Below are 12478 nucleotides of genomic sequence, written 5' to 3' on the forward strand. Positions count from 1 at the left end.
TGTTTCTTCATCGTACGCTTATATGCTCAAATACAAATTCCTATTTTATTAGAACTAGTAAAAGTTAGCTGACCACTCCCACAATCTCATTGAAAAAAAACTTAACATAGTATATCATATGTGCAATGGCATAAGGAGCCACATATGTAGAATATACACATATTTAAAGTTTATGATTATTTAAAAATATATATTTTTTTAATGGATTTAAAAATAGATTTATGTATTTATATACAAATAATAAATTATGAAAGGTATTATCCACATTGTACATTGCTTCATATGAACAGGCAAGCTAGCAAAACTGTACAAGGTACGCGAGTAAATATGATGCCAGAATATAGGTGATATTGGCAACTATTACTACACGTATTCATAGGTTTCCAACCCACATACAAGCATATATCTAACAGCTTCCATGAAATCCAACAAAAATCAAGCGGCAGATATTGTCAAATCAAGCAACAAACATGGAATTTCGATGGTGCTAACCCTTTAATCTGAAGCCTTGTCTTCCACAGGGAGGTTGCGAGCATGCCTGGCAGATGAGTAAGCCGAAAGTGCAGAACTAGTCACGCTCAGTGAGTGCTTGGCCACTCCAAGGCTCTTCTTTGTTGCCAACCACACAGTACAAAAAAATCCAATCCAACCTAAAATATCAAATAAGAAATGCATTAAGAACCCATGGTAGATACTGAGCACATATGTTTGGAAGAAAACAGCAGTTACAGCCTACTCAAAATGCCATATCTTTAACCAGATGCAGGGCTAGGAGCTTCCGGTCACAATGTTTAGAAAGGCTAGTTTAAGCCTCAAGGCGTTTTGTCTTCGTAAGGCGAGAAAGCAATGTGGAGCCAGAGACAAAACTCTTGGGGGACCAGTATATAGAATACATTTTTTTTAAAAAAATCTTATATAAATTTTATAGGGAAAAAGAAGCGCTAGGGGGCCATGGCCATCCCTAGCTCCGTCAATGCGAGACGGAAGCCTCATGGCGTAACCTCAAATCTTATATTAAAAATCCATTTTCAATTGCAAACTTCTAAACACTAATAAATCATAAAAATAAAGGCAAAATTGTAAAGAGGAAAAAAAAAACTTCAACAGCCCGAGTGTAGTGGTATTTTCTAATTACTGCTAGAATTTATCTACTAATCTAAGCACTAGTTAGGCCCAATACTTAAGAAAGCCACTTTTGTCATTGTTATTGGGCTAGTTTTGTTGGGCACAAGACTTCAAACAGGCCCAAAATAAGTCATTAGCCTCGTGATAAAAATAATGTTGAGGCACCCCTCAGGTCTAGAACCTTCCCGTACTGGTCAAAGAAAGAATCTTAAGGGACAAAGGTAGACCTGGTAACCATACGCATGTGTGCAAAAATAATGTGTATATTGCATCGAGTTGCCAACTAAACCTCAGTTGCTTGGTCCCCTATGTGCGTTAACACAGACAGGTATGAAAGTATCAAATAATATAAAAGTAATTGTTGTAAAACCTGTAGGCCAAAAATTTCAGGAAAGACCACCCTCAAAACACTAGGTTATGGGCAAACTCCATACTCGCAATAATTTCAGCCAGGTTTTATTTAACAGATAGAACTACTAGACACTGGATCTCAAGCAAGGTTCACATAATCCTAAGTTTAATATAGTTAATTTTTTATTTTCTTATTAAATAAGAGTGCTTACTAGTGTTCTCTGAGTTGAGGCTCATATAAGCCATCAATACAGGCACCTTGCTAATCTTGAGGAAGTATAGTGATAGACCTCCAGCTTGCTAGGGGATCTTTTAAGCTGAACGAGAATACATGTCAATAGGAGTTGGAGGATAGGAATAGGTAGAGTAACATTTTAGTTGACTTTGAGATAAGAGGCCTCTCGAATTAACTCACTCAGGGACTCTGGTCTAAGACAAGTTCATTCTTTAGCAATACAGAGGTATTTCATCACTTCTTTGTGTGATGAGATACCTAGTATCCAATCAATTGGTGTCAGAGCATTCTTGGTGTTGTGGTTGCCAAAAAGATGGAGGACAGCATTAATGGAGTTGAACCATAATTGGAGACCATTTACACATGGTTGCAGAAGTTTCAAAAATTGTTGAAGAATAACAAAAGGTTGCAGACTTTAACAGAGATAATAGCAAAGCAGACAGGCTCGGTAGCGAAGCAGATAGAGTGGTTGACATTACTGATGCCACTAATGGATGTGTGACAAACCACAGCTGCAACATAAGCCTGTGAGCTTATCAAGAGTGCACCTGGGTTGGTCGAATGCAATAGAAGGATATGGCCTGGGTATTCATTGCAAGCTGGAGAATCAAGGTAAGGGTTGACTTCTAAGGTTGGAAATGTTGTTCTTTAATTAAGTTGACTCAGATGAGTAGATCTTTAGTGCTTAAGAGTGTTCTTGCTGAGATGGAGAAAACAAAGTCTGTAGGAGTCAGCTTTTGAGGGCAGGGCATTAGCTTGTTTTCAATGGATAAATACAAGAAGAGAAGTAGTGAGTTGGATGGAGCTGATCTTACAAAGGTTTAAGTCATCTCGTGAAGGCTCTCTTTATGGGAAGTTCTTGGCCATCAAATAGAGGGATGGAGGCAGATTTTCACCAAGAATTTGAACTCTAGCTGCTACTTCACAATGTCACAAAAGTTCTTGAAGGGATCTTAATTACACAAGACATTTACTTGAATGTGAGAATGACGGAACCAGTGGGCTTAGTGAGGTTGATGGAGGTGGCACATAAGGTTGAAAACCAAAATATTTTGTGGGGTTTATCTCAGCCTCAGATGAGCTTCAATGGTGGGACAAGAAGCTGGTATTCAGCAACTGTTATTGATCAAAGAATGTGGATGAGAGTGCAATCTAAGGCATCAAAAATGGTGGCCAAAGCTGAAATTTTAGAACCAAAGAAAGAGGTTCCTTTTCAACATCTTACTGCAGCTGAATGGCAAGTTATGAAAGTTAAGGGCATTCAAGTGTTATTAGGAGTACAATGTCAGCCAAAGATGCAAGCATAAACAATCACATGCTTTGGTGGTCAATGATTTGAAAGAGGAAGAAGTTGACTTGATATTGCCAGAACAAGAACAAAGCATGTTAAAATTATTCGACACTTCATAAGTGAGAAGATTGAGAGTAATATGATCGCCTTGAATCATGTTCCTTCTCAGCAGCAAGCAGAGCAGTGTTGTGTGAATGTCCAACTAAGACAACTATTTGAACTAATGTGAAAGTATTAGTCAAATGGCAAGGATATCTGGACTCTGAGACTACATAGGAATCCTTTGATGATATTCTCATTTTCACCTAGAGAAAAAAGTATTAAAGATAGTCTCATGTTAAAACAATATGAGAAACAGAAGAGTCCTAAATATTTACATTACTCTACTTAGCACTGACTACTTTTAAGTTAAAATCTCAATCCTACTCTAAAAGGTCTATCCCTTCCAAATTGCAATATGGTATTAGAGCGGAGTTTTAGAATCCACATTTTTCCATAATTGACCTTTATTTGAAACCTTTAAGCCAATGTGAGTTGATTTGTCGTGTTAGAGACCAATTAGAACAGCATGTATACCCCACATATATTCCATTCTAACATTGTGGAATTTAAATATATACCACAAATTTCTCAATTTGGCTTTGTAAGATTCTTTAAAATATCATGTTCTGTTCGGTTGTTCTAAGATCATTCATTATACCCACACTTTCGCGCCCAAATGTAACAAAGTGTATTACATATACTCTCACATTAGAACAATATTGAGAAACACATGTCTTTCATAGAATTGGGTTACTCTACTTAGCATCAATCGATTGTAAGTTAGAATCCAATCCTTCGTTGAAAGGTTTATCCCATCTACTTTGCAATAAAAGATGGCTCCTTGGGCCATGAGTAGTAATAAACCTCCAATAAGAATTACTTAACTGAGAAGAAGGTTTAAAGATAAGAACATTAGTTAGTTAGCTGGAATGGGTTGCTTAAATCTGTTGGGAGTTTGTTAGGGCTGTTGTAAATTGTTGTAAATAGAAGTTGAAGGGATTGGTTAGAGAACATTTAGTAGTCTTTGGCAGAGGGAAGCCTGTTTGAGTACTCAATGCGCATTTCTGGATTCTGGTCTAAGACCAGTCCATTCTGTTTTATTCTTTATTTATTTACTTACTTACTTAGAGAAGAAACAAAAGATGTTAAAAGATGATGGAAAATCATCTAAGTTACAACCTATTACAGAGATTTTATTACTTTCTTTGTGTGTATCCTATCATATAGATCAGAATTTGTAAGCATACTTAAATAAAGAAACACACAAAATGTGTTGTAAGAGAAAGGGCACATAACTCTACCTGTAGCTATCAGAATTGCTATAATTGTAGAAATTGCTGTTGCAGAAATCACAAAAGCAGCAATGGACAATGCCCCAATGTATATAGCAGTCACACCAGCAAGGAAAAGAGCCAGAAATCCTCCTGCAGCTGCCAACGATATGAGAAGAGAGATAACAATGGCATTGAAAGTTGCAACCAGAAAGAAAACCATAAAGAGGAGCAATCCAGTCAAGGCAAGTAGAGTGATTGTCCCCACCTGCAGCAAAATGAATTAGAGTTAAAAATATAAATAAGAGAATGATCTACACTGAGGATTTTTTAACTCAACCAAGTCTCTCACATGCAGAGCATACAACAATGAAGTCACATAGTTTAAAAACCTATTCATATATTAAAAATTTGTTATGGGAAAAAGCAAGCTTTAGTGCGAAAAAAATCGTATACAAGAATGACTGTGTTTTTTTTTTCCTTCCTCATTTTGAGTCCTTTACTTCCAGATGTCAAATGGATTTTGGAATTTCTTTGTTAAGGTTGTAAATCTTAATTTGCAATAAAGATTTATTGTTTGCGCTCATAAACATCAAACATTACAAAGGAACAATACCAGAAGCATTATGCTCTCCAAAAAATCACCAAATAGCTTCAACATTAAAAGGCTCCACGTAGCCAAGTGCTATAAAGAGCTAAATATAACATATTATGAAGCCCCTGTAAGAATACCTTCCATGAGCAGTCTAATAGAAACACAATCCCCTTATTAGAGGATAGGGGCAAATTAAGCCAGTTAATAACGACCATGAGATGATTCAAAGTAGGATCATTTCATCACAAATTACAATCAAGGAATCAGAAGTGTTACAACAAGTCAACGGGTTTATCACATGTCATCTCATATCTGCCATAATGGATTGAAACTAAACTATATGATACCTGATTCACATGCATTTATCATTCAAAAGTTTTATGCTTGTAACAGGTTCAAACTACTTTGTTACTTACTGTGGCTATAGACATAGCCTAATAGTACTACACTTCCCCAAAAAAAAAATACGTTGTTACAACTCACTAAGCTGGGGAGCGTATGCAATGAAAATTAAATGAGTTCTGAAGCTTTATTATTTTGAAGCTAAGGAACCATAACGCTATTAATGGTTTTTTCCTAGGACTGGAATTGTGCATTTTACTCCCACACCACATGTCCTGGTTTTCAATCCCTCAAAACGCCCTAATAAGGGAATATTTATGAGTTCAGTTTTTAGATTTTACCAAAAAAATGATATCTACCAGTTCAAATTTTAACCTTCATACTTCCTAAAAAATAGTACGATTTTTAAAATAAAAAGGGCTCAATTTCGGAACTTTTTGCTAAATGCATACGAGGAAATAAACTAAAAACATAATTCAAAAGAAGAGAGACCTTGAAATGTTTAATATCTCTCAAGGAAATTGAAAAAAAAAAACGGAGGTTTGGCAAGAAAATTAACAAGGAAAAAGAAAATAATGCAAATTAGGATTACCTAGAATTTTCACAAACAGAGTAAAAATTGGAAAAATGTTTTTAACCTTATTTTCTTATAATTCCCCACAATGTCTTAGTTATCTAAAATATCCATAATTCAAACAAACCTAGGAGTTTAATTGGATTACGCTGGGGAAGTAACGGACAAAACAATTCCTTCAAACAGAAAATAAAACTCAGTTCTGCAACAAATTTCTCAATTAATATTAATAAATTTTTCACATCTGAATCTTCAGCCCTAACTTGCTAATTTTCAATCGTTTGCCCGAAAATCAAAAGCCAATGGTAAACAAAAATAAAAGGAATTTCCGTTTAATTGGGTTGCGGAAATCTTTAGTGGCTAATTTTGAGCGAGGCTGAATTTCCAGCTTCAATTTAGGTCTTAATTCCAAACACTCTTAAATAAATCTTCTCTGTTTTATTTTTAAGCCTCTGGTCCTTCTGAGCTATTGCTATTGATCAACATTTTTAACCGTAGATGAACAAATGGATTCCCAATTAAGCACAACAAACAAATGAAACCATGAAATTGAAAAGAAAAAAAATTACCAATTCATCTAACATAATTTATGTGAGTAACGATAATGAAGTGATTAAACATAATTGATGAATAAAAGTATTAGAAGAAAAGAAAATACTGACTGATATAACGAGAAGAGCACGGAGAGGGCTACCCCTCCGAGTCCAGAGAAGAACATGTCTGGCGGTGTTGCTCGAAGCTTCGGGAAGCAGTGGAGCGTTCTCAGCCAGGGAAGCTTTGATCCGTTGCAGCAGCGGAGTAGCAGAATCGGCGTCAGGAAGGAAGATCAAAGAGATCAGACGGCGGAGAACGGTGCAGAGGGTGTCATCACCACATTCACGTTTGTTGCTGTTGATCTCTACATAGACGCCGCCGCCATTAGACTTCTCTGCCATATTTCTCTAGTTGTCTTCTTCTTCGTCGTCTAGTCAGTTATTAAGCTGTCACTGGTTATAGAGAATCCGATTCAGATATCAGAATCGTCGAAATGGATTAGATTAGGGAGAGGGGCACGTGATGTGACCTCGAATGCACGTGTCCATGCATTTGTTGCGGGAGTAATTTACATCAATTAATTAAAGTTGAAACTTGGCAACATAATACATCACCTCTTCAATTAATTATAATTTAATCCCTATGACTTGCCACTTTGAAAGTAACATTAACGCAATTGAGAAATTGAGATGCTTTTAATTTATTTTTCTAAGAGTTTGGATTGTGTACATAGCCGACTTCATCAACCAATAGAAGAATACATTTATCGCGGTGGAGTTGAAGTTTCGTAAAGAAAAATACTTATAAGTAATAGAGAAAGCAATTTGGCAATAATCTATAGCCTACATCGATCTATTATATATGTCATATATGGTTGTGGAGATTTGTGTGAGTTTTCTTTTTGGTCATGCACTCGAATATTATGTTTTTTTTTTTATGGATGTCGTATATCACAATAAATTTAATTATAATTTTTCTTTCAATACTTCTAATTATTTTAGTATAATAGTAAGCATAGGGCGAACTCAAGAGGATTATCGTTCACTTTATTATTCAATAATTAACACTAAAACTTAAAAGAGAATTTTAATTTTTAACTCAAAATTAAATAACATAAACTAGAAAGCAAATAAAGATTGATATTAAGATATTAAGAAACAGTTAAATGTTAATTTCCACCCTCAACAATCATTCATAATCACTAATAATAAATACTATTTCAATTTCTCAATTAAATTATTAACACCACAAATAATGCTGAAGCAGACAATTATCTTAGTCTCTTTATTACAAATAATTAAGACGAGGCGCCCAATAATTAACTCTTTTATCTAAGCAATAAATCTATGAAGCATACAATCTATTTAACTTACATAAATCATTAAGTTCTATGGAAACAAGTTAATCTATGCAATAACTTAATGAATCATATAATTCATTTAACCTATGTTCTATTTTTCATCACCATCTACAATTCTTTTGACATAACTATCAATTGCAATTTATCACTGTTATCCCCAAAATTTCAGTTCGAAAACGTGGCAATAAGAAGTGACAAGTGGTAATGCATGGTCACTAAATGACACATTAATAGTTAACAAATGTATTGGCTCTTCGAAGTTGTGATATTATTAGTCATGAAAATTATTTATATGGTTTGGGAGTGATTTGACCGACCAAGTAGAATTTTTGTCCGACCGGTAAAGATTTTTGACTGACCAGTCAAATGCTTTGGTCGACCAATCAATTGTTTTGGCCGACCAGTCAATTACTTTGGCCAACCAGTCAAGTGTTTTGCTAGACCAGAGATGTGTCATGCTAGACCAGAGATGTGTCATGTTAGACCAGAGGTGTGCTAGAGGAGTGCTTTTGCCTTTGCCGACTGGTAAGTTGTCTTGTCCAACCAGTCACTTTGGGGATGGATTTGGTCGGTGCACGGATCAGAATCTTAGAAGTTACCGTCTACTTCAATAAAGCCTCAGTAACAACTTCAACCCGAATCATTCTCAACTGCCGCGGGAATCTCTCAGATATCTCGGAATAATAGCTATATTATTGTAATTTAGATTTATTTATATTTTATTAATTAAAGTCTGTTGGAAGAACCAATGACCCGGTCAAAGGGAATATCTGATGTACGATCCATGAGCCTATAAAAAAATGGCTCATGGTATCATTTTGGGGATCTGATCTTTTTAGACTGAGAAAAAATCTCTAGTTTGGAGACTTTGGGACTGTGACTTGGGGCATTCTTGGGGCATTTTCTGAGAGAGTTTAGAGAGAGAAATTATGTATTTTTCTACTTACACTTAAGAAACTCAGTTGACTCAAGTTCATCTGATCTTAAGTGTAGGATATATATCACAACTCCAAGTGGATTAGGCTATTACCAATAAATTGGGGCTCAACCACTATAAAATTATTAATGTCATATTTTTCTCTTGAAAGTTTATTGTAGTTTTGACATCTATTCGTTGTTGGCCAAAATCGTGGTCAATAATCACATACACTTAGAATCCTAAACTATTAGGTGAGTAGTAATTCTAAGATGACAATTGAATAATGTAAAACCTTAATTAGTTGACCACCTAACAAGAAATCACAAAATTCATAGCATTCAATTGGAAAAATAGAAACAATTTAATATTGAGAGAAATTAAAGAATAATATTCATTATCAACAATCAAGAATTCATGTCTTGGGTTTTGAATTAACCCTTAACCTAAAAAGAACCTACTCCATAATAGTAATCATAATCACAAACATAATTATAATTAAGATTAAAGAGATTAAGGGAAGAAAAGAAACTAGATCGATGAACAATAGTGTTGTAGTCTTGTATCACTCTAGATAACCAAGATCGTTACAGTGTGTTTGAAATAGTGTAAGACTTGCTAATCAAGTCATTTAAATCAAAATGTGTATCTAATGACACAAACAGATTAGGTTTAAAAGAATTTTGGTTATAAACGATTAAATTTTATTAAAATACATGTTTGATACATGGGATCCCAAAACAAGGTTTAAATAACGTAAATACAAAATTCTCAATAACAAATAAATAACCAAGCCACTCTAATGGAAAAATATACATTTTTAGGTTCCTGTCCTTGTACAATTCCTCGACCGTGGTGGCCGAGCAGGTGACAATGTACACCTCGCCCCAAGAGCTCTCCAACCCATGGTCAACTTGCCTTACTTGCACCATGTAGCACTCGTGAGCCGAGGCCCATCAAGAAAACATAATATCATAACATAACAGTATTAGCAGCTAAACAGTTCGTAGAGCATAATCCAATAATTACAAGGCATTAATCAGTTACCAGCAAGCCATAAAATACATTCAAGGTAGCACACTGGTCAATAACCAATAATTCAACTCCAGATACTCATCAAGTCATACACAATAATCAACAATAGAACATATGTCAAGCAATAACTAGGGTTAATGGCCGTAGGCCGCACCCTCTATTTAATTCACTATCTTTGGCTCGCTTAGGCCAAGCCCAGTGACATACCACTGACTCCGGCCAGCTTAACCGAGCTCAGTGATTAATAAGTTGTCCTTGGATACCAGTGTCTGAGCTGCGCCATGTGCGCAAGTATTGATTTCAGCATCCTTAGGTCGTTTATCACATGTCCCAGTGGCATAATACCACCCCATGACATTCATACAATTATAGGGAACTCTTAGTCCCAACATATTCACATGGTTTATCACAATCACATAACAACACATACAAATATAGGGAACACTTAGTCCCATCCTATCCACCTACACAAGTGTAGTTTTCTTACCTTAATTCCAAGTGCTTTAATTAGAAAGGACGACCCCCGAGCACGATCTGCTTCCCGAGTCCTAGCTTATCACCTAGTCACAACCAAGGTAATGGATTCCATTAATATTCAAATATAGGTTTTCGGGTACAAAACTAGCTTCCGGGAAATTGCATTCCACCAAACACGGTGGTGAAATCGATCCCGAATACTTTAGGTTAGATTCCCGTGCTTTAAAACCCAAAATGTTCAAGTATACTTCCAAGGGCTGCGACCCTTGAAGCCTACCCACGGCCTTGCCCTAAAACAGAACCTAAGCCCTCCCTGGAAGAAGACACGCGTCGCAGCCCTTTCTTTGGGCGTCGCGGCGCTCACCCCTGGCCGAGCCCTCCTGGCTCATCTTCATCCTAGGGTCGCAGCGCTCTAGAACAGAGGCGCGGCCCTTCCCTTCGAGCCCAGAATTTCCACCATTTCCAACCTCTAAACCTTACCCAAAATCATCCCAAAGCTCCCTATTTCAACATCAATCATTCCCAACACTTTTAAGATAACTTTAACAACATAATTCAACAGAAAACCCAACCTAAAACTCATTAAAATCCATGTTTCAATCTCTGAAACTCAAGAACTTCAAACACCAAAACCAACCATACAAAACTCAAATTTAAGCTTCTAAATCATGAATTAAAGTTTACCTCTTCAGCTGAACCCCTTCTCTAAGAAGAATCCCAGTTAATTCCTAAGTTTATCAGCTTCAATTTAACCTTAAACATCAACAACACAATCATCTTACTACTCAGCCAAAAGCTCAAAGTTTCTAACTTCAAAACACAGTTTAATTCTCACCTTGGCTTTGATTAAAGATTTCTTGGATAATCCTTGAATTGAGCTTCTAAATCCCCACTGAATTCTCAGCAATTCCCAGCTCAATCCACTTGGTTTTCTCTTTTTTTCTTTCCTTGTGGTTTTGCCTAGTTTCCTTGAGAGAGAGAGAGAGAAAAGAGCTGAGATGAAAGAAAAAGGTTGGTTTATTTGTGTTCTACTGTTTTCTTAAGTCTAACCTTATCATTCAGGTCAAACCCGAGGCTCGGGGTGCCGGAACCGTCCCCGAGGGCAAAACGGTAAAATTCTCCAATATTCCCGCTTAGACTTCCTAATCTCAAATATATCTCCATATATTTATTTTCATAACCTGATAGTATAAATAACTACCCGATACCTAAAATACCCCTGACTTATCCAAAGTTAACTGTTAAGCCCCGTTGTGACTTTTCTCGCTATCTAGCCCTAGGATCGCCTCGTGCCGAAAGATACAAACACACATATATACATATATATATATATATCTACCTATCCACATAATAATGTGGTCTCAAAAATTTATCACACACACAATCACATTTATGCCCTAACGGGCCAAAATTACAATTATGCCCTTACCAGCCAAACAAGGCCCACGCTGCTTATCCAATACCCATATTCATGCTTTCTTACCATTAATTCTCTTAACCTCCAATTATGCCCTTCCGGAACACTAATCAAGGCCCTTAAGCCTCCTTAGTAATTTTGGGTCGTTACAAGTCTTCTCCCCCCCCCCCCCCCTTTATGAGTCTTTTTCTCTCCTAAACCGTAATAAAAAAAACCTCATCTAAAATTAACCCTAATAATCTTTTATAGTCTCAATTAAATTCTAATTAAAAAGTAATTAAAATCTGAAAACGACACCGCAAGCTGCAGCTTGGAAAATGTGTACCGCAGCCTAGAACAAAATCTGTGTAGAAATTGGTCACGCAGGCAACGACCTGAAAAAACTGAGCAATGACTTGTCTGAAAAAAAAATTTGAAACGCCAATTCCATTTAAAGTGCCGTGGCCTATCTTTAATTTCTTCAATTCTTGACCTTAGATAGCTTGTACGTTGCCACCACTTCAACATTTAAATCCCGAAAGCCTGGAATACTCCTAAAACTTCATTTTAACTACGCTTGCCATCAAAATGTCTGATTTATCATCATAAAATGCAATGTAGAGAATATATTGTAGAATCACGAAACTAAGTTAAAACTATTAAAAATGCTATCATAACACCATCCAAGCATAGAAAAACTTAACAAATATTAATACAAAAATGACCTTATCATTTTTCTTTCTAGTCACTCTCAAGTTAATTCTATATAAGATATCAAAAAACAATTTGCAAAATCTTTGGTAAAGAAACAAACAATATATGTTTTATCATTTGTTGGGAATTTTACAATATGAAAGGAGATTTACACATCCCAATATCAAATTCAAATAAATAACTCAATATTATAACAATATAGGAAAGAAGATTACAAACT

At 35.8% G+C, this 12478-nt stretch overlaps 1 protein-coding gene across 1 annotated transcript; it reads right to left on the bottom strand.

Moving 5' to 3' along the window:
• Positions 1 to 295: 295 nt before the first annotated feature.
• On the bottom strand, positions 296 to 6930 carry LOC133818683 (uncharacterized). Its single transcript, XM_062251707.1, has 3 exons — positions 6489 to 6930; positions 4346 to 4583; positions 296 to 650 (listed from the first exon to the last, which is right to left on the bottom strand). The coding sequence occupies exons 1-3, from the start codon at positions 6759 to 6761 to the stop codon at positions 496 to 498; spliced, it is 666 nt and encodes a 221-aa protein (XP_062107691.1). The 5' UTR covers positions 6762 to 6930; the 3' UTR covers positions 296 to 495.
• Between the last annotated feature and the right edge of the window lie 5548 nt (positions 6931 to 12478).

This window comes from Humulus lupulus, chromosome 2 (assembly GCF_963169125.1).
Source record: "Humulus lupulus chromosome 2, drHumLupu1.1, whole genome shotgun sequence".
Lineage (NCBI taxonomy): Eukaryota > Viridiplantae > Streptophyta > Magnoliopsida > Rosales > Cannabaceae > Humulus > Humulus lupulus.